Source organism: Cynocephalus volans, chromosome 1 (genome assembly GCF_027409185.1).
Source record: "Cynocephalus volans isolate mCynVol1 chromosome 1, mCynVol1.pri, whole genome shotgun sequence".
Classification (NCBI taxonomy): Eukaryota; Metazoa; Chordata; class Mammalia; order Dermoptera; family Cynocephalidae; genus Cynocephalus; species Cynocephalus volans.
In genome coordinates, this window is record NC_084460.1 from 124836092 (window position 1) to 124858344 (window position 22253).

The 22253-nt window shown below is 36.3% G+C and overlaps 1 protein-coding gene across 1 annotated transcript; it reads left to right on the forward strand.

Moving 5' to 3' along the window:
* The first annotated feature begins 695 nt into the window (after positions 1 to 695).
* On the forward strand, positions 696 to 21655 carry LRRC58 (leucine rich repeat containing 58). Its single transcript, XM_063109500.1, has 4 exons — positions 696 to 1242; positions 11573 to 11701; positions 12382 to 12659; positions 15423 to 21655. Exons 1-4 carry the CDS (start codon positions 743 to 745, stop codon positions 15629 to 15631), a joined length of 1116 nt encoding a protein of 371 aa, XP_062965570.1. The 5' UTR covers positions 696 to 742; the 3' UTR covers positions 15632 to 21655.
* Positions 21656 to 22253: the final 598 nt, after the last annotated feature.

A 22253-nucleotide genomic window follows, 5' to 3' on the forward strand; every position in this document is an offset into this window, starting at 1 on the left:
TGCTTCAATAATTAAAACTGGCAAAACGTCCTTACTGGATATACATTATTCTTATCACACTTTTTAAAAGAACAACAATTGTGCTGGGCAAGCAAGGCAAATATTATCCATATCTTATGGATGGGGCAACTGAAATCAAATCGCTTGCTCGGGGACACGAGTCTATTTAGCAGCGGAACCGAGTAAAGATACAGGGGTTCTGATTTCTGGTCCAGGGGCCTTCACACTTCGAAGTCGACTTTGTTAATCCCCTGACTTTAAATTTCTGGGGTGCAGGCTAGGGGCTCCACTTCTAAACGGAAAGACAAGTGGGCGGTGTGCATCGTGACACGCGAACCCTCAAAGCCAGGTAGCCAAACAGCCTTTGGGCTGTTTACTGTCTTTAGCAAACTTTAGTAAACTTTTTTTAGACCGAGGAGGTCTAAAGCCAACGACGATAAAGGGCGGACGTACAAACCCGGCCTGGCTCGGAAAACAACCCGGCGGCCTCAGGTTCTCTGCGCCCGCCCGTCCCTGCCTCTCCGCGCCGCGCGCCACGTGAGGTGTTGTCCGCCCCCGAGAGGCGCGCGCACCCGGGAGCCTCACGTCGCGTGACTGGGCTGGGCGCACGGGGTCAGCATCCGCCCGCGCCACTTCCGACGCAGCCTTCGGTTCAGGTTCCGGGGCGCCGCGGGGCTGCCGTCGTGAGGATTGGGCGCCGCGCTCTGCGTAATACGGCGCAAGGCGCCGTGCGGCGGCCAGGATGGAGGAGGCCGGAGCGGCGGTGGCCACGGCCGGGGAGGCCGAACTGAACTGGTCCCGCCTCAGCGTGGCCCCCGAGACGCTGGAGTCGGAGCTGGAGGCGCGGAAGGAGGAGCGGCGGGGCGCGCGGGAGGCGGTGTTGCGGTTGCTGCTGCCTCACAACCATCTGGTGTCGCTGCCGCGGGCTCTGGGCAGTGGCTTCCCGCACCTCCAGCTGCTGGACGTGAGCGGTAACGCGTTGACCGCGCTCGGGCCGGAGCTGCTGGCGCTGAGCGGCTTGCGCACGCTGCTGGCCAAGAACAACCGGCTCGGCGGGCCCGGAGCGCTCCCCAAGGGTCTGGCCCAGTCGCCGCTCTGCCGCAGCCTCCAGGTGCTCAACCTCAGCGGCAACTGCTTCCAGGAGGTGCCCCCCTCGCTGCTGGAGCTGCGCGCGCTGCAGACCCTCAGCCTGGGCGGCAACCAGCTACAGAGCATCCCGGCCGAGATCGAGAACTTGCGGAGGTGAGCGGATCCCTGCCGAAATGGGGAGGCTTGGGGCGGTGTCCGGGAGCCCTGTGGCGCCGTGCGTTTGTCACGTAACTGTCTTCTTCCTGGCCGAGTTGTGTCCGGCCATCTCAGCTAGTTGTAGTAAAGAACTAATAAGATTGTGGGTGCTACAGCGTTTACTATGTTATGTTTGGCCTCTGCAGATTTTCGAAGCAGTTTTTCTGTCTTCTTTCTTGGGTCTGGGGGGTGATCCGAGCTGAGTGGGTACTCGGATGTAAATCCGAGGTTGCCACTTCCTCGCTCAAGTCTTCTGTGGTTTTCCATGCCTGTAGATCAAAGTAAATGCCTTTTAGCATAGCATACAACGTGCTCTGATCTGACCCTTGCTTTCCACTACATTTCCAGCTCCCTCTTCCCTGTAGCAATACCAACAGTATAATAATTTGTGGACTTCAGTGAGCCATGCACTTTCCCAGCATGGAGGGAAAGCTGCTTGTAGATGCTGGCAACAGTAGGCACTCACTAAATATCTGTTGAATGGATGCAGTGTCTCTGTACGTGTGTTCTTCGCTTTGCTAGGAATGTTTCCTTCACCTGGCAAACTCCTATTCATCCTCCAAAACCTATCTCAAGGGTCACCTTCGTGATTCCTTCCCTTACTGATCCCTGCCCAGCAATTAATTATCGCCTAAACTGTACTTCATCTGTATCTCATTCATCCCGCCATTGCATTTACCTTATTGAATGTAATTCCTTGTTTACAGGAATTATGTCTTACGTACTAGATTATTCTGTATATATGTTGATTTTTTTAAAAAATTTTTCTCTGCTTTAATTTTCTTTTCTTTTTTAAATTTTCATTATTGTTTTGTTTGTTGAATTTAATGGAAGGAGGAAGCAGAGAAACAGGATAATAAAAGTTCCTAAAGGTGCTCTGTGGAAGAGCGGGAAATAGAGCAAGTATATTGTCCAAAGTGAAAAAGAAGTATCATCCATCTGTAAACTATTTTAACCTCCTTTATTGAATTTTCAGAGATAACAGGATGTTAGAGCTGGAAGGACCCTCAGAGTTAAATGTAGTGAAAAGAACATTGGCCTGGGTATAAGAACTCTGGGTGTCCCAGCCTTAGGCGAGTAACTTAACATATCCTAACCTCCTAACCATGCCTTTCTAATCTTTAAAATGAGGCATTTGGACAAGATGTCCCTTCATTTGCCAATCTGTCAGGCACTGTCCTAGGTGCTGGGGATGTGATGGTGAACATGAAGCTGCCCTCACAGAGCTAACATACTAACAGAGGAGATAGACATTAAACAACTTACTGCAAACCTCATTATTTAATCATAATGATTTTAAATTTTATGAAGACATGAGTGCCTTGAGACAAAATAACAGAAGGACCTGATTTATTTTAGTCCTTGAACAAGTGACATTTGAATTGAGCTTTTGAAGGAAGAATAAGAATTTAAGAGGGAGGAGGCATAGGGCAGGCAGTGGGATCAGTCCAAGTAGAAGGAACAGCACATGTGAAAGCCCAGAGGCAAGGGGAGAATAACTACCAAAATTCTGAAAAAAGGACATTATACTAGCAAGAGGGAAAGTGGCAAATGTAAATTTGAGCCAATCAGGCCATATTAGAACTTGAAGACTGTAGTAAAGTTTGGATTTTATTTTAAGTGCACTGGGAGAGTTTTAAGCACATGTGTCTTGTTACTGTGCAGAAATGGAGTGGGGAGGGGATGGAGAGATGAGAGGAGATTTTGAAAGCTGGTTAGAAGAAGGCCATTGTAGTAAGATGAGATGATGGTAGCCTATGCCAGGGTAGTACTAGGAGAGATGATAATAATAAATAGAAGGGTTGGAGAGAGACTTAGAGGTAAAACTGACAGGCCTTGGTTCCTTCTAATTTTAATGTTATATAATTTCAGCATTCTCATTTGAATTTTCTCAGTATACTAAGAGGAACCCAAGGCAAGTATTATTTCCACCATATGGGGAAAAAGATAGGCAAAAATCTCATTTATTGAATATTTACAGTGTAGTAGACCCTGTCATAGGTGTTCTTAATATGCTTTTTTAATTCTCACAATGATTTATGAAATGACATACTCCCCGTTTTCAGAGGAAGAAACTGAGGCTCAGAAAAATTAAGTCACCGATCACAAAGCCAGTAAGTGGTGGAACTGGATTTGACTGCTGGGTCTCTGACTCCAAACCCATGAATTTTCCACAGTGGCAGGGTAGAACTAGAACCTGAATCCTTGGATTTCTGCAAATCTTAAAAAAAAAAAAAAAGTTTCTCAAAGATCACTTTCAGAGTATCAAAGTATAATAAAATAAGCAGGTGTTGTAAATCTTATTTATCTTTATGATTAACTTCATTTCCCTGGAGAGTAAATTAAAATATCAGTGTGAACCATACGGTTGTGGATGTAGATTCTTTTCCATCAAAATATGAAGTTATTTTTCAGCAAATAAGTATAACTGTTTGGCTAGTATATGGGCAAAAATGTTTTTGTTTTATAATACTGAAAAAGTAGGCGTAATTTGTATTTTGAACTATTTCTTCTTCTGAACTCTTACTCTTTAATTCCTCTCAATTAGCTCAGACATTAATTAAGAAAGAGCTTAATAATTTATTAAACACTGGGTAATAGACTTTATTTAAGTAAATGAAATCTTCAGGGTAGTTTAGCATCCAGGATGCTAGATATTTGGAGAGTAGGCTAGAGCACAAGTGACTTTCATTGGTACTCTTCTCCACAGTCTTCCTCTTAAGTAATGCCTTTTTCTGTTCATGACCTCTCTCTTGTTATCTGTTTGATGTGGTTTTAGAAGATGAAAATATGAGGATTGTGACAAAACAAAAGCTAAAAATTAATGCCCTGGAATGTTTTGAAGCTTGTGTACAGTAAGTTCATACCTTGGGAAAGAGATAGGTAACCCAACTAAATGATAAATAGAATGTGATAAAATTTAAATAGAAAACACTTTTGCTCATTTAGACTCATATATTAAGTTGGTTTCTGGAGCTCAACTTCTTCCCTCTGACTTCTTTCTCTTATTACCTTAGTTTGGGGCAAATACCAAGAGATGATGCCTCTATTCATGTGTCCACTTTTGAACATATAATATACTTTAAAATTCTGTGGTGAGTTATAGTATTTGAAGACAATTTAATATGGGGGTGCTCCTTTAAGAAAACTACTTTATCCACAAATGTATGTTTCTTATCTTGCAGTGTTTCTCTGTTTTCTGCCCCTTTCTACATCCTTATATCACTTAAATTCCATCTCCCTTTAACCAACCATATAATATAGTACTAATGTATATTTTTATTATATTTAATGTATATTTTTATTTGGGTGGAGAAGCTATTTACACCTGTGGTTAAAGTGCCACCCTTGGCACTAAGGGGGCATAACGTATCTTTCAGTGAGTCATTAGCACTTGATGGAGAAAAGGAATCCACCACAACTGAAGTACCCCTAAGGATTGGAAAGGTGATGTACATTTCAAGAAAGAAATTTAGGGATGGTCTGTTAATGCTAAGCAGAAAGGAAATGAAGAATTTCTTTCATAAATTTAATAAATGGTATTACTGTTTTCTGTACTTGTCAAACAGTGTAAGAATAGAATTGTTTCAACCCTGATAAACAGGTGCAGTGTTGACAAACACAAGAACTTTTAAACACTACAGGTTTGCTTCTAATTCAACAAGTTCCCTTTCTCCTTACAGAAACGCATGATTGCAAACAGTAGAGTGTGTTTTAGAAATTTAACTCCCGTAAATCATTGAAAGGCTTTAAGTCCCTAGAACTTTGGAAATTGAGTTTGAAAGTGAGAAGTAAACGTGAAAGTGTAAATTTAATACGCTAGCTGTGTAATCTGATTAGTGATACCCATCAATTGCAAAAGAGAATTTACATAATTTCAAAATCATGGACTTGGTTATATTTTAGAACTTCAGATCCTTCTCTGCCAAAGTTATGGTAACTGCTAATGTTTGGCATTCTTTCTGTCTGAGTACCTCCCCTGCCCACTCCCAAAGCATTGAGAGAAGACATTGAATAGTAACTGACCACTAAAGACTAGGTTCTCTTGGTTCCTGATGATATTTACACTTTTCTCAGACCCACACTTTTCTTTCTTCACTTTATTTTCTTTTCTCCCCCACTAGACTATATTTCAAGTTGTTATTTAACTATTGAATCTTATATTGAAAGGACTTTCAAGTTTGCTAAACTTTTTTCCCTGATAGTCTTCTCATTAAAATATTTTCTATTCCAGGGTAGTTTCTGTTATTTGAACTCCAAATATTCTATTCAAGTAGCTCTCACCAAGGAAAGTAGGGATTTCTGAGTAACTGAGCATCAAATGATGCCATACTCAATAGGATCAAAAAACCCTGCCTAGGAACCTTTTTTCCTCCAGTACTTATGCAGTTACATGTGGATTTCAATCTTGTAACCAGACAATTGATTTTTGCTACAAGTTAATCTTTGAAGAGAAAAAATAACATATCAAAATTAAAGTTGTCTGTTTATTTTTTCCAATCATAATAAGTCTAAAGAGAGAAATGCAATCTTGAAAAGCTTTATATAATCAGAAATAGAAAAAAAGTATTCTTATTTTTTTTAAAAAAGAAAAAGACTTCAGATTCAGGTGGGCTTTTTGCATCACCACATATCAAGGAACGCCAAGATTGTGAAAGAAGAAATTCAACAAATGGAACAAATTACACCTGAGAAAATATCTATAATAAGGCAGTCTGTAAGGGACATTAAACTATGTTTCCTAACTTCAGAGAGGTAAAGGAAGGAACTTTATCAGTGCAACAGTGTAGGGCATTTTAAAACTGACAATTATGAAAACCCCAATTAGAATTCCTAGAAATGAAAAAATATAATTATGAACTCACTAAATGGGCTAAATGAGGGACTGAAGTCAGCTGAAGAGAGAATTCATAAGCTGAAAGATCTTACTGAGACATTCGCCTGGAATGCAGAACAGGGGATAAAGAAATGAAAAGTATGAAAGAAATGTTAAGACATGGTGGATAGATCCTGAAATTCATACTGCTAAAGGCAGTTTTAGAAAGATAGAGAGAATGAAAGACAATGTGTGAAGTAATAGTGGTTGAAATTTCTGACAATTAAAGAGAGGTCCCTAAACTGATATCTTGACATATTGTAATAAAACCTCAGAACAGTAAAGATAAATAGAGAAAAAGAAATTCTCAAAGCTCCTAATGAGAAAAAAACAGATTGCCTATAAAGGAACAATAGTAATATTGGCTGTAATAAGATAATAGAGCAGCATCTTCCTAGTGCTAAGGAAAAGTAGCTGCTCACCTAAAATTTTATGCTCAACTAAACTCTTATTCAAGAGTGAGGGGAAAAAAAATAAAAACATCAAAAACAAAGGTCTCAGAGATTTAACAACCTTGAGTCCTTGCCAAGGGAACTTCTAAAGGATGTACTCTAAGAAAAATGAACTTTAAGAGAGAAAGCAAGCCTTCAAAAACAATGATGAACTAAGAAATCAGTATAACATATTGATAAATTTGAATAATGATCAACTGGCAGTAAATTTATTTCCAATCAGTAAATTGGTAGAAAATCAAGGTAGAACTAATTCTAGAAAATGATATGAAGAGAACAGAGGAGAAGGGAGCATGGGTGCATGTTTGGGAGTGAGAGCACAAAGGAAATTGAAGGGGGTAACTGCTGGCAAAATAGAAATAGCATATACAGTTCAAAATAATAGAGGGAAAAATGAAACAAGGAAACTAGATGAGTACAACAAAAGGCAGAACTGAAAGGAAGAAAGATAGTGAGATATACCCTGGTAATATGAAACACGAGTCCAAACATATCCACAATCAAGTTGTGCTCTGTTTACAAGAGTTACACTTAATACAAACATACACCACAAGTTAAAAGTAAAGGTATAGATCACAGCCCAATCAGATAGCAGCAGTTACTGAGGTGGGGAGATGGAGGTGCCAAAGTGACTAGGACTTGAAGATCAAAGTTCTAGAGAGACTTTGAGCCCCAAAATCTGCACAAAATTTCTCCTCAAGTGACTGAATGCCTCCTTAGCTGTATATACACACAGTGAGTCTCCAGGAAACCTATTAGAAAACAGCAGCTGGAAGACTAAAGAGTGGGGCAGAGATTTCAACAGCGACATCGTGTTAGAAATCAAACTCTGCCAAGATAGACGGGCATTGATAAACACCAGGCTTGGTAAACACTCCTAGGCCATGCACTAAGGCATAGAAATATGCCCTAGGATTAAGAGAGGAACTGAAATAAATCATCCCTTACAAATTTGTTAGGACTGCCATAACAAAGTTCCACAGACTAGGTGGCTTAAACAACAGAACTTATTCTCTCACAGATCTGGAGGCTGGAAGTCCAAAATCAAGGTGTCAGCAAGGTTGATTCCTTCTGAAGGTTGTGAGGAAAAGATCTGTTCCAGGTCTCTCTCCTTGGTTTGTGTATGGCTGTCTTCATCCTCAGTGGTGTCTGCTTTTATGCATCTTTGTGCCTAAAATACCCCTTTTTATAAAAACAGTGGTCATATGGGATTAGGCCCACACTAATGACCTCATTTTAACTTAGTAAAGACCCTGTCTCTATATAGAGTCACATTCTAATACTGAGGGTTTAGGACTTCAACATGTGAATTTTGTGCAGACACAATTCAACCTGTAACAGTTTACTCTCTAGCCCCTTCATGTCCTTCACACATGCAAAATAAATATATCATCTCAGGATCCCCAAAGCTTTAACCCATTCTAGCACCAACTCTAGGTCCAAAATCTGATCCTAAATATTATCTAAATTAGATATGAGTAAAACTTGGGATATTACTCATTTCAAAGCAAAATTTCTCTCCAGGTATGAACCTGTGAAACTAGACAAGTTATCCCCTTCCAAAATACAATACAGTGGTGGGACAGGCCATGCAAAATCTATGATTAGTTGCAACTTTGAAATCCTCTGTAGGCAATAAACTAATACAAACGTTATAGCTTTAAAACAGATACAGAGAAAATGTGACCTTGTAAAGATATAAATTCATTAACAGCCAAATTAGCAAAATAACTCACAAGCTGAAACAAAGTACAATTATTTTTTAAAAAGTAAATTCTAGTTACTCAAGAAATACATGTTCATCTAGAAAAACATGGAAACAAAGATCTCTCAAATAAGAAAACAAGATCACTTAATCCCAACATGGTTAACATTTTGGTTTGTATTTTCCCAGACATTTTTCTATACAGATAGATATTTTCTATACAAATACGTATTTTCTGTAAAATTAGAATTATGAACATACTGTTTTTTCCTTTTGAAATTAGTATTCATTTTGATTGCAGTAAAATTTTCAGAATATAATGCACTAATCTTAAGTGTACAATTGTATGAATTATAATGAATTATACCCATGTGACATCCACCTGAATCAAGATTTCCAATACCCACAGAAGTTCCACTGTGGCTCCTTCATAGGCAACCACTGTTTTAACTTTTATCATTGTAGATTAGTTTTTCTTGTTCTTAAACTTTATAAAAATAAAATCATGAGGTGTGTATCACGCAAAAAAAAGTAAAAGTAAAGGGATAGAAAAAGATGTACCAGGCAAATCTGTTTTTTGTCATCTGAACTACTACATTAGACTCCAGTCTGCAATTCCCACTTCCACTCCTGCCCATAGTGCTCCCCCCATCACTTCTCTAGGTGTTTGCCACACAATAGCTGAAGTGATCTTGCTAAAATGTAGTAAAGATACACAATTAGCCTTTGTTCAAAATTGGTCCTACCTAGGATACAATTCAAAATCCTTGCAAAGTTCCAAAGGGCCCTCTGTGATCTGGCCATCCCAGGATACCTCTCTGACTACCATATTCCCACTTCAGTAACTGATCTACCCACATTGGCTGTGTTGCTGTTTCACAACACACCAAGCACTTTTCCATCTCAGGGCTTTGTAATTACTTAGTCATTTCATTCAGATCTCTGTTCAAATGTCATCTCATAAGAAAAGCCTATCCTGACCACCCTATTTAGAGTCCCTCCTCCATTACCATCTCATTTCCTTCCTTTTTCTTTATAGCACTTAAAACTATCTGGCGAAATAAACACTTGTTTATTGATTTATTGCGAAATAAACACTTGTTTATTGATTTATTGTCTGTCTCTCTCACTAGAATGTAAGCTTCTTCATGTCACGAACTTGATCTTATTTACCCTGTATTCCCTAGAACTGTGCCTGGCACATGGTAGGTATTAGTTCTTATTTGTTGACTAGGCATTTTATATGTTATATAATAATAACAGTCCATTTTAAAGAAGATGAAACTGGACCACAGCAAGATTTAGTACCTGGCTCAAGTTTTTATACTGGTAAGTGGTGGAACTGGTATTGAATGAAATATGAGTAAATACTAACAAAAATAAAACTGGTAGGCAGTATTGATAATCAGAGGAAATAGATTTCAAGGCAAAATGGTTTTAAAGGAACAAAGAGAAACACTTCATATGTATTAGGGAGCACTTCAATAAGAAGTTTTAGCATACATGAACTTGAATGTATCTACAATATAGCTTCTATATTTTGAGGGGAACAGGAGCGAAAACTGGCAGCACTCTGAATGGAAGAAGGAAAACCATGGTTATGGTAGATTAACCACAAGACCGAGAAGGCAAAATAAGAGAAGCTCTAAAAAATTTGAAGTACTCAGTTAACAAGATCAATCTTAATAGCAGCATACTCTTTTTATACATATAATACAAGATCAAAAATAGACTTCTCTAGAACACAAAGGAACAAAGTTGTACAGAACATATATTTAACAACACCAACAAAGTTCCCAACAGATTAATGAGAGAAAACTATATAACCTGTGAGAAAAATGGGTAAATTTATATGAACAGACAGTTCTTTAAAGATATACAAATGGCCAAAAACATATAAAAAGATGCTAATTTTCACTTGTAAGTAGGAACTGTACCGTTTTTCACACCATCAAATAGTAAAAACATAAACAGATTAAAGCAGGTGATAATACTAAGTGTTGACAAGGTTGTAGGTTGAGGAGTGCTTTTAAATGCTAATTGTGGATTTGTAAATAGCCATAGCTCTGCAAGACAACTTGGCTTTATCTATTAAAATTTTGCTTTGTACTCTTAAGATCTGCTACTTCTCAGGCACCTCCCCTGGAACTCTGATGTAGTTTATTTGGATAGGACCTAGATTTTGTAGCTTTAAAAGTATTCCGGGTAATTCTTACCATGGAAGTTTGGGTAACAGTTCAGTAGGCTGTTTTCTCCCACGTTTAAAGGTATTTTGAAAGAATGACGGTACAATTGAGTTAGTAGATTTAACAGAAAGACAAAAGTAACATAGTAATAGAAAAGATCTCTGTGTGTGTATACATTTTATTTTTTATATATATTGTAAGAACTGATTGTCACCCCCCTGCAAAAATTTTTGGTGGGAGCCTTTCTACAATCAGCACAACAGAGAGTAACATATTTGGTTTGATAGATGCTATGTCTAAAATGTTAACTTACTGTTGGAAAACGGTAATTATCTGGAACTTTAATGTCGTATAGTGTCAATTTTACATAATTTATTTAGTCAACCTCTGAAGAATGTATTTGCTGTAATAAGAGCAAAGAAGAAATGTAAAAATTTCAGACATGGTTTTCTACTCTTTTTTAAAAGGCTAGTGGTTTTCCCATTGCCTTCTAGTGCATCAAATCCAAGCATACCAGCATGGGATTCAGGGTGCCTGTAATCTAGCCTTTCTACAGCCTTACCTTGGATTCCTCCAGATGAATTCTCTTCTTGCATTAAAAGTTGTAATCATTGTGTCTTAAAAGCCCTCTCCTCCACCCTGATGTGTCCTCTGTCTTCCCATTTAAATGGGCTAAATTCAGAGCCTAGCTGAAGTTAACACTTTTGGGAAGCCTTTTCTAACCAGAACTGCTGTGACCTTTTCTTATTTCTCTTCTTTCTCATCTTGTATCATTTATGGATTGTTCCTCTTATTTTAGTGTTTTAATCATGTAATGCTTATTTTTGGCTTTATTTTGTATTTAATTATAACCTTGTCTAACTTTAGTGTGTCTTGTCTGCTTTGCTATAGTATAAGTTCCCTGAAGATTGCATTATTTCTGTAGAGACTTGGATAGCAATTAGCAAGTATTAAGTAAAACATTTGCTGAATGAATAGATCAAGTGTGTTCATTGTAGTAGAGTAGTAGAGACAATGGGATATCTTGTCTAACTTTTATTTTATTGTTTTTGTTCATTTATTTTTGCAGTTTAGAATGTCTGTATCTCGGAGGAAACTTTATCAAAGAAATCCCACCAGAATTAGCAAATCTGCCTTCTCTGAATTACTTGGTGTTATGTGACAACAAAATTCAAAGTGTGCCTCCTCAGCTTTCACAGTGAGTAGTTCCAGGCAATTTGTGCATATACAGACATCTGTGCTTAGGAATAATTGTCTTGCATTCACCACATTTTATATGTAGAAAAGAATTAGGTATTCTCAAAGTAAACAATTCACGATAATTACAGTTCTGAGGTTTGCTGTGAGCTGGGTTGTTTATTTAAATTTTACTTTTAAATGCTCTAGTTTATTCCTCAAAATATTTGTTCATTCTGTTTTCTGAGTCAAAAAGTTGAATATTAATTTGGCATAGATTTCCCTAGGTTTTATGGGAATTTTAGTGATTTTATATTCAATATGAAGCATTCCTATCCTAATGAGGCTTTATAATATGAGGGATCTTCATTCCTATTGCATCTGAAATCTTTTCTTTCTTAGGTATCTGAATGATAAAGCATACTTCCAAAAAGAATCTTTAAATCTAATATTTATATCAACTAGCACATAAGAACACTTCCTAAGTATTCTAAGCTAAGATTCCAGGGGCAAAAGTTCTTCATGACATTTACAAATGTGGACTGTGATCTAGTTTAAGCACCTTTTTATTTTACTTACATTGACCTTAATCTTACACACACACACACACACACACCTAACTTTCTCCGTAGTTAGATTGCTTACTGCCATTGATTTTTGTACTGCATTCATTCTAGGATTTTTGTACTACATTCATTCTAGGTTGCATTCACTTCGTTCCCTCAGTCTTCACAATAACTTGCTGACATACCTGCCTCGAGAGATCCTCAACCTTATTCATTTGGAAGAGTTGAGTTTACGAGGAAATCCATTGGTTGTTCGTTTTGTTAGAGATTTAACCTATCATCCTCCAACTCTCCTGGAATTAGCTGCGCGGACCATTAAGATCCGAAATATTTCCTACACTCCCTATGATCTTCCTGGGAATCTTCTTAGATACTTGAGTTTAGCCAGCAATTGCCCAAACCCAAAGTGTGGAGGTAAGTTAATTCAATGTTCATGTTTCTCACTCATTTTAGCTGTTTTTTAATTTGATGATTTGTGTTGTTTTAATTAGCTAAGTCTTCTTTCAGAGAAAAGTAGCTAGCCTCTGTCTGTTTCCCTTATCCTTTCACCCTTTTATCAGAAAGTAAGACATTTCACTCTCTGTAGATTTTTTTTAAATCTTTTCATAATATTTGAGAATTTATACATAAGGAAAATATTCAGGAAGTCTCATCTTGTCTTAGAACTATCATAAGATAATAAATTTAGATGGTAAAATGAGAGGAAACACATAGGAAGCATAAACAGACCTAGTAGTTTAAAAAGAGTTTCTAAAATGTTTGATACCTTGCATATTTATTTGAAGGACATTTTCTTAGACTCATCATTCTTTGTATCAGATACCTTTATAGGGTATGATTCAAGATGTATGAGAATGGGCCAATTTGAGGATGTACCCCAGAACTTTATATTCTTTTAAATCCAAGGTTCAAAATTTCTTGAGTTTAGAACATTTGTAGAGAATAAAACAGGAGAGAATTAAACAAGTGATATAAGGCAGAGTACGGTAAGTATCCCAAGGAATTCAAAATGCTATTGGAGATCAAAGGAAGGAGAGAGTACATTTAATTAGATCTAGAAAAATGAGATGATTTTTGAGGTATGAGTTAGATTTTGATAGGGTAAAATTGAGGATAGGAAACTTTTCAGATGGAGAGAGCAAAGTGGAGACAGACAAGTGTGGGGCAGAATGTTGGATGAGTGATAATTTGGCTCAAATGTACAGTTAGGAGAGTAATGAGAGACAACAGTGAATAGATACATTGAGGTTAGGTTGTAAAGGGCCTCAAGGGTCAGAGTGGGTGAGTGGAATTGGTGATTGACAGCAGGTCGTGTTATTTTGGCTCTCTCATAAAAGACTACTTTTTTAAAAGTCCAATTTAATGGGGGTATGAAAGGTTTTTTCTGTTCTAGTACATAGGTACTGAGGAAATGAAGCATAAAGATGATCAAAACCAGGCGAGATTTTCCCTAGAAGTCCCATCTTGTCTTGAAATTGTTATAAGGTTAAAAAGAGAGAAAATAATTAAACTCCTTGAAGATGGTTAAAAAATAAAAGAGACACTTTTGGTTTAAAAAAGAAAAAAAGGTAATACTCTAGACCATTATTGGCCACTCACTCTTAGAAGTAGAGGTTGTAGTGCTGTGCCAGATTAGAAGTGCTTAAGCTTGTCTCTGCAGTTCTCTTTTCCTGAATTGACTTTAACCGTGGCAAGGGAAAACATATAGGGCAGCATTCATACCAGGCCCTCAGGCCTAATAGTCTAAATCTAGTCTTTTCTTTGAATCCATCTTTTTCTGGAAATGGACCTCTGCAAAAGTTGTCTTTTCTCTCTTAAATGGTTTCTTAATGACTTCTTTAGTATACTGATGTGCTGTTTATCTTAGGAACCAAAATGCTTTAAAAATTATCAGTTTAAAATTTGAGGTAACATGAAATGAATGATTCAGCCTTTTCCCCTCAGATTCATTAGTTATTGAACTGTAAGTTAAATAAAGGTAATTTTATATTCTGAGAGATGTTTTCTCTTTGTATAGTCTGAGATCTTACAAATGACAAGATAATATTGTACCATCTTAGCTCATAGTAACTCTGTAATGCTTTATTTTATTACTTCTATTGTTTTCAGGAAGCTAACACATTTTGGGGGATTTATTATCAGTCAATTGATTGACCAATTTTTTGAATTTACTTTCCTAAATTGTTCAAAGTAATATACCATGAATTTCCCCTTTTAAACTATGAGTTATACTTACTGCAAGATCAGAAAAATAAAAGGTTAGTAGGAAAATATAAGGGGGAAAAAGAAAAGAAATAAAAAAGCATTTATCCTTTGCTTGGACCACATCTTTTTATTTTCATCTCTTATGTGATAAACACATAGTAATTGGTGCCAGAGGAAACTTAGGTTGAGATTCCTCTCTAGAGAGGCAGTGGAACCCAGAGTTCTAGATGTTCCAATTATACTGCAACCAATGGGACAGGCTTTGTGTGTTAGAGCTGTGTAATATTTTTTTAAGGATCAACCAGAACCCAGAGTCACAACACCCTCTACTCTCCTCTCAGCTCTAGCTGTATTTTTTCTTAGCCTGAAGGGCCACAGTTCAGGAACACTTAATTACGAATCAAAAGAGCTGAATACTAGTTTCAGTCTACCTGACAATATATTATTGTGTCAGAATCAAGTGAGATAATCTTAGTAAAACAGCTTTGAAGCCTGTAGATTTAGAGCCTATAGAAATGTAAGATGGCATTTCATTTCTTTCAATTTTGCCTTCCCAATACATAAGAACAGGGATATCAAAAGCTACCTCCTTTCTGCAAATTTGTGTATAATACTAATTCTTCAAGATAATTATGAAAGGAGTTGTATTGTTTTATTTTGTTTTAGTCTCCTAACTGTAGGGTAGTACCAGGGAGTTGCCTTAGGGGATAGAACAAGGGCACTTCAGTAGCCACTGTCACCCAGAGAAAAGAAGATAAATAAATCTCCTGGGTTTCTCTTTGCAGCCAAGTTGCCACCCTTAAGACCTGCCAGTATTTCTGTATACAGCTATAGAAGCAACTACTACTTTTGCTTAAGATTCACAAAAGAGTAGACTGTATATGACATTTCTCCGTAATGCTAGAGAAAGGGTTGAGAAAGAAACTAGTTCCTTGCTTTGTAGTGATTACTTTGTATCCTTCTTCTCTCTAGGAGTCTACTTTGACTGCTGTGTCAGACAAATTAAATTTGTGGACTTCTGTGGAAAGTATCGCCTCCCACTGATGCACTACCTGTGTTCACCAGAATGTTCTTCTCCTTGCAGTTCTGCCTCTCACAGCTCCACATCCCAGAGCGAATCTGACTCAGAAGACGAAGCTAGTGTTGCCGCACGCAGAATGCAGAAAGTTCTACTTGGTTGAACAAGAGTGCAGGGTGGTGTGAAATACTGAAAAACTGAGCAAAGATGGTTAGAGAGAAAGCTTTACGTTCACTAGAAGCCTTATCTTCATCTTAATTGTCCACGAAAGAGTCGGGAATGATGTAAAAGATTTTGTGTTTCATCTACCCATTCAGTAGGAATGAGTCCAATTCCATGTTTGGATTCTTTGAATATAATTTACTCTGAATGGCAGTAATTTGGCTGATTGTTTGCAATTTTCACTCAAATTTGGCATGAATCACACACCAGAATGGTATATTCTGAAGAGCAGTGCTATAATAAGCCATGAATAGTGTAACTTGTGGCAGTTGAGATGAAGAAAGTGAGAAATTATCAAAGCCATAATTATTACCAGACTTGTCCTTGGGTTTAGGTTGAACACTGTGCTACACACAGGATTAGCCCTCCCATCTTATATTGCTCATATGTTTAGATTACAGAGCTATTCGATAAGTTCAGAGATGGTTACATAGGACCTAAGCCTTTCTAACCAACTAACTGGTAAAATAAGGGATATAACTTTTAAGTGGAATATTAAAACTTTTCTGTTCTGATTGTTTGTTCTATATGATTGTTATTAACCTTATGTAATCCAGCAGTGACTGCTACAGTGCCTTAATCCTAGCAAGGATATAGAAACTTATTCAAGAAATAATGCCAGAGCAACCTGTAACCAGACTTATTATGCAGAACACTAAAATATGCTTTTTTTTTTTTTGGTGGCTGGCCGGTATGGGGATCCAAACCCTTGACCTTGGTGTTATCAGCGTAAAATATGCTTTAACAGAGCTAGGTAAACAACTATATATCTAACGTCTGAGCTCATGGCCACCTTAACATCACTTTTTTGTTTAAATGTGCAATGATCCCTTGTAAGTGAATTACTTTTACACTTAATGGGAGGCCACAATCTGGATCAGTCTGTTCATAAGCTGTAATAATAGTTTTTGATGGAAAAATCTAGAAGAGGTATAAACTAGGAAAGCTTCTTTATATCTTGCATTAAATGAGTGGGCAAAAAGTTTAGAATTCTTAAGAGTCAAATATGACTCCTTTGCTTATATACTGAACTGTAACTTTATATGTTTTAAAGAAAAACTACTACAACTAGAAAAACATAACAAGCCAAATAAAATTGGGGCAGGAGGCACTGTGTTTATTATACACGATAGAACAGTTATAAAACTAGTTTAACCATGAATTTTTTTGAAGATGAAGTATTGATCAATAGAAAAAAAAGTATTAAATATATTGTATCCTTAAGTATAGCAGAAAAATAGTTTCACAAATGAATTGCCATTAGAAATTACAAAATTTTTATTAATTAGTTTAATATGCAATAGAAAATGAATAACAGTACAAACTATAAGTTGATATTATAAAATAATATAGAATAATTCTTACAGGTAATCATTAGATAACCCACCTATAACAACATGATGGTTTGTTGGTAAATGTTAAATATGCAGTAATGTACAAGTCAGATATACATTAGAACATCAGATGATCTCTTCTGACTTCTGACATTCATGACTGGGCACATCATTTCTTGAAAGCAAGTATTTGTATAATGATATATACATATGTTAGGTTTTTTTCATATATAGTATATTTTTACTTTAGAAGAAAATATAGTACAGGATAATTCAGGGTTTGTGTGTTTATCTGTACGTTAATTCATGAAACATGAGAGTTTCATGAACTGCAGTCGTGAGACGCTGCTATAGAGTGAATCCCTTTACCTTCACCTTGTTAAAATGTAGTAAGATTCTTTTGTTGTTTTCTTTTGTTCTGTTTTGTTTTTGGTTCTGGCTGGCATGGGGATCCAAACCTTTGACGTTGGTGTTGTCAACACCACACTCTCCCAAGTGAGCCACCAGCCAGCACCTTTTTCCCTTTTGACTCAGAAACTTTCTACATCTATAGAATTAATCTGTTTCTCCTGCCTAGCAGAGTAGTACATGGATGATTATATCATAAAATGGAAGTAATAAAGTCTGCTTATTTCTCCATGTGAGCCACAGCAAACTGCAAACTGCAAAATTGTGAAAAGTAAAGATGACTTAGGCGGTACCTATGTGACAACCTAAAATGTTTTGTAGGTGACTGACTTACAAAACATTAAGGTACATGATGTATTTTCATAGAATACAGTGTATTCATACTAAAATATTCAAATTGTTAGGACCAAATTTTTCTGGCTTAAATGCTTCTGCTCATTTCCTAGTTGATTAGTAGCTTACTCAAGTAACAGCTTGAGTAGTTCTTTAAGAGTTAATTTTTGTAACATAAATGGGTAGGTGTATAAATATAGTACTTCACTTTACATACCCTTCCCAGCTTCCTAGAAAGAAGCTATACTTTTGATCTTTTACAGTTGTAAATAGGTCTAACCAGAAACAGTTTCTAGCCTTTGCCATATAATGTAGATGTATTCCAGTGTTTCTTCAACAAAAAGTTTCTTATGGTTTTCTGTATGTACAGTTGAAAAATCTATGATCCCTGTGCAACTGTCTTTGGTAACTGTTAATGAAATCTACATTTTATCTGTTTTATCTTTTGTTTTGTTTTAATCTTTGACCTAACCTTTTACAAGAGCTACTAATAATTTCTAAGATTTTCCCTGTTTCTTTTCCCTACTTTCCCTTTTTTCATAACTGATGATTATAGTAACTGGAAGGTGAGATACAAAGGCTGACTATTATTTAAAATGACAGTCTCTTTAGTCGCTAAGTCACATGTTTGTATTTAGCTGCAGTTAATAAGCTTTAACAGTTTCTTTTTTAAAAGATTTACACAATTGTCAAAATCTAATTTTCATGTTTTTGATAGTGCTCCACTTGGACAATTTTAGTAACCAAAACTTCTGTAGATAAAACTATGTAAGCAAAGTATTAATGTATTTAGAATGGAATTCTTCAGTGCTAGTATTTTAATTGGAATGGGTACACTGTACATTCTTAGTAGTCTTTATTCTTAGAATTCATTTCTCTGACTATCACCAAACTGAGTTGGTGAGATAGTCGTAGGATTTTAGGAAATAGGAAGATTAGCTGATAATATTTCGATTCCATGCTGCCAGGCATTGGCTGACATGAGGACCAGGTGGTATTCCCTGTATTCCAGTAGTATAGGTAGATTCCGAGGTTGACTGTTTCTATTTTACTTCCAAATATGTGCTGAAGGTGTCTCTTTTTCTAAAGTTTTTGATACTTTAAGTTACTAACTGTAAAAGTAAAGACTTGCATTGTATACAGTACCTCAAATTTGAGAAATTTTTGTGTTGATGTAAATAAGTAAAAGGCAGTTCACAATAGTGCAGTATAATACTGGAGACCAATTTTATCAGACATTGTAAATATCAGGTTTAAACAAAAGAGAAGGGAAAGACTGATTGCTGGAATGTTAAGTGAAAGAAATTTTTAAAAGCAACAGGGCAGGGAAAGGGAAATCACCAGATACCCAGAGAAATCCCTGAGCCAAGAAAGCTATAGTGAATTGTTATAGTGAATTGTTTAAAATTATTATTAAGTGGCTACCATCCTTTATCACTAAATTTATTCATTATCTGCTATTGGGAAATTGTCCACATCCATCCATAATGAAGGACCAGAAAGTAGGAGATTTTCTTACAGCCAACCTTACTCTTCCTAACGGGAGAAAGTAATACCTCATTAACTTGGAATTTGTGGTACAGCAGGTAGCCTTGGTTAATGTTTACCTTTTCAGTATGTAAAGAAGAAAAAGCAAATAGTGCAAATAAAGTTTGATGTTTTAAAAGCATTTTAGCAATAGCTAATTATATAAAAAGTTAATGATTATTATTCCTAAATCTTTATAAGGCCCCTGTTGATAAAACTTTTATTCGTTATAGTGTGTATAAAATAGGTTACATTTAGTTAGAAATACCTAATTTTTATCTAAATGATCTCTGTTCTCATCCAAAGTAGAGATTTTATTTCGTCAGTAAAAATGTTACTCCCCATTTAGTCTAAAGTAGTGGGCTTTTAAGTTGTGCTGGGTGTTTAACAGCAGTAAGGGCTATTTAGGTTTTTAGGCAACATGCTCTGTAATGCATAGTTCTGCTTACCTCTGTATAGGAAAAAGTACTTGACCTTCCCTGTTGCTATATTAAGCACTATACTTTATATAACATTAATGAACTTAATAGCATGCAGTTTTGTATTTTCATTATAGTCCTGATTTTTTTAAAGGTAGCAGTGTCTTCAGTTGTGGTCAGAAAGTATGTGCCTTAAATCCTCCACTCTAGACCCCAGAGTTTTGGGGAACTACAAAGGTACTTCAAAAAGTTTGTGGAAAAGTAGAATTAAAAGATAAAACTAATCTTTCCATGAACTTTTTGAATACCTTCATATTTCATTTAATAAGTTGTCTGTGACAGCCTTGTGACCTTTTGCATTTGACTTAAGAGAGAAAGACTGTGATCCCGAGAGAATCCTTCCCTTAAAACATGAGTCAAGGGCTTCTGGGGAGGGAACCTCAGTCATGCATTCTATCACAGAGGTCAAAGCTGTAAGGATCCAGGTACCCTGAAATAAAATCAGTAAAAGTACATAGAAGGTACTTCACAAAGTTGATGGAAAAATAGAATTAAAAGATAATATGACTCCATGAACTATTTGAAGTAACCTCATATTCTCTTATATATTATTTTATTTAAAAAATTATGTCTGATGCCAAGAAAGAATGACAGCAGTTTCTAACCAATTTTATATTTACAGCATCATATGAAGATATTGTTACTGTGAGGCCTAACATTTTGCCACTGGTTTTCTTTGTAATATAGGTTGAAAGGGGGGGTATGTTTTAATACTTTTGCATATAAATATCTTCCTTTGTTTTCTCCTTGGTCTATATTTACCAAGAATTGATGTAAAAAATAATAATAACAGCTCACTAACAGACATTATGCATTATTGAACACTCACAGGGTAATATTGATTTAGGTGCTACGAGACTTTTACCTAGCACTGGTTAGTTTTAATAATTCATGTAAGGACAATATTCAATCTAGTAAATTTTAAAATCTATTAGTTTAATGAAGTTTATTTATATAGTGTCATACCAGAAAGCCATGGTGGAAAGACCATCTGCATTCACCAGAACTTACTTTGTTCCTTTGGCTGTGAATAAATTGGATAAGACTGTAAGACTTTTATTCTAAATCCCATCTAGGGGAGGAGACTGGTAAAATTGGCATTCCTATTGCTGGCATTGCAAAAACATTACTAAATTGGTTAATTCCATCTACACCTTTTGTTTAAGAGAATCCTTTCGCTAACTTAAATGGTTAACACTGATGCATCATTTGAGAAAGAATATTAATCTCAGCAGCCACTTTATAACAATCATGTGGAGACTTGTGTGCCTGCAGTTAAGGTTTGTTGTACTTCTGAGCCCTCTTTGTATTCATGAGAAACAAAAACATAATTGGGAGAAGATTTTAGAATAACCAGTATTTTAACTTTTCATAAAGTTTGGGGTTCAGAATATCACAGAGGATACTGAGAATATATTGGCTTTTTCTTAGGTCAAATTATTTTTTATGATCTTATTTCTTAATTTTCTGTATTCAAAATCTTGTGGATTAGGAATATCTACTATAGATATACAGATAATTAAAACTTAATGGTAAAGTAAATGTAATTCAGCAGTGTGATTCAACAGTTCTTATTTTCAGGACAAGATATTATTTATTAAATTTATATATTATCTGGTAATGGTAAGTGCCCTAAAAAGAATATTTAAGCTACTTCAATTCTAGTACCTCTTTCACTGCCTCCCCCCTACCACCCAAGACATACAAAAGAATGTGACCTTATGTTAACCAACCCTCTGTATGAATTTTGCCTTATCAAACAATTGTGCCTTGTTTTATTAAAAGTGTTTTGTTGGAATCTAATTCTATGTTCTGGAAAAGTAACAGTATTTTAGTCTTAATAGACAAGCATTTACTTTTTTAAAAAATCTAAAATTCTTATAATGATGGTATTTGCCTGATTACTTGTTATATCATTGTTTATCTGTTTACTGGATTTATTCAATACGTGAATACATACATTAAGCATGTGTTAGCATTCACTGCCGGATACAAGGGATGAAAGATGAATTAGGCCAGGTCCCTGTCTACTAGAGTTCCTTTTGCTTCCACAGTCTCAACAAATTTATGGATTGTGTTAGTCCCTTTCTGTTGCTTAAAACAAAATACACAAAACTGAGTACTTTGTATGAAAATGAAATTTATTGCTTACAGTTTCTGAGGCTGGAATGTCCAAAGTCTAGGAAATATATATGGTAAAAGCCTTGGTGGTGGCAATGTGATGCAGGGTATCACATTTTGGAATGGCGGAGCAGAGAGTAACCTAATTCACTCTCTTTTTAAAGCCCTCCAAACCATGCCCCTGACCACCATTATTAATCCACTCACTACTGCACGGTCCTACAATCCAATCACCTCTTCAAGGCTCCACCTTTCAATTACCATAATAGGATTTCCCACCGTCTTAACAGTCACAGTAGGGGCTAAATTTCTAATACATAAAAATCGGACATAATTCAAGCTTCAGTGAGTTTTGGGGGGA

Coding starts and splice junctions, on each gene's coding strand:
- LRRC58 (XM_063109500.1), top strand. CDS start 743: ATGGAGGAGGCCGGAGCGGCGGTGGCCACGGCCGGGGAGGCCGAACTG. Junction 1,243..11,572: donor GAGATCGAGAACTTGCGGAG/GTGAGCGGATCC, acceptor TTATTTTTGCAG/TTTAGAATGTCTGTATCTCG. Junction 11,702..12,381: donor GTGCCTCCTCAGCTTTCACA/GTGAGTAGTTCC, acceptor CATTCATTCTAG/GTTGCATTCACTTCGTTCCC.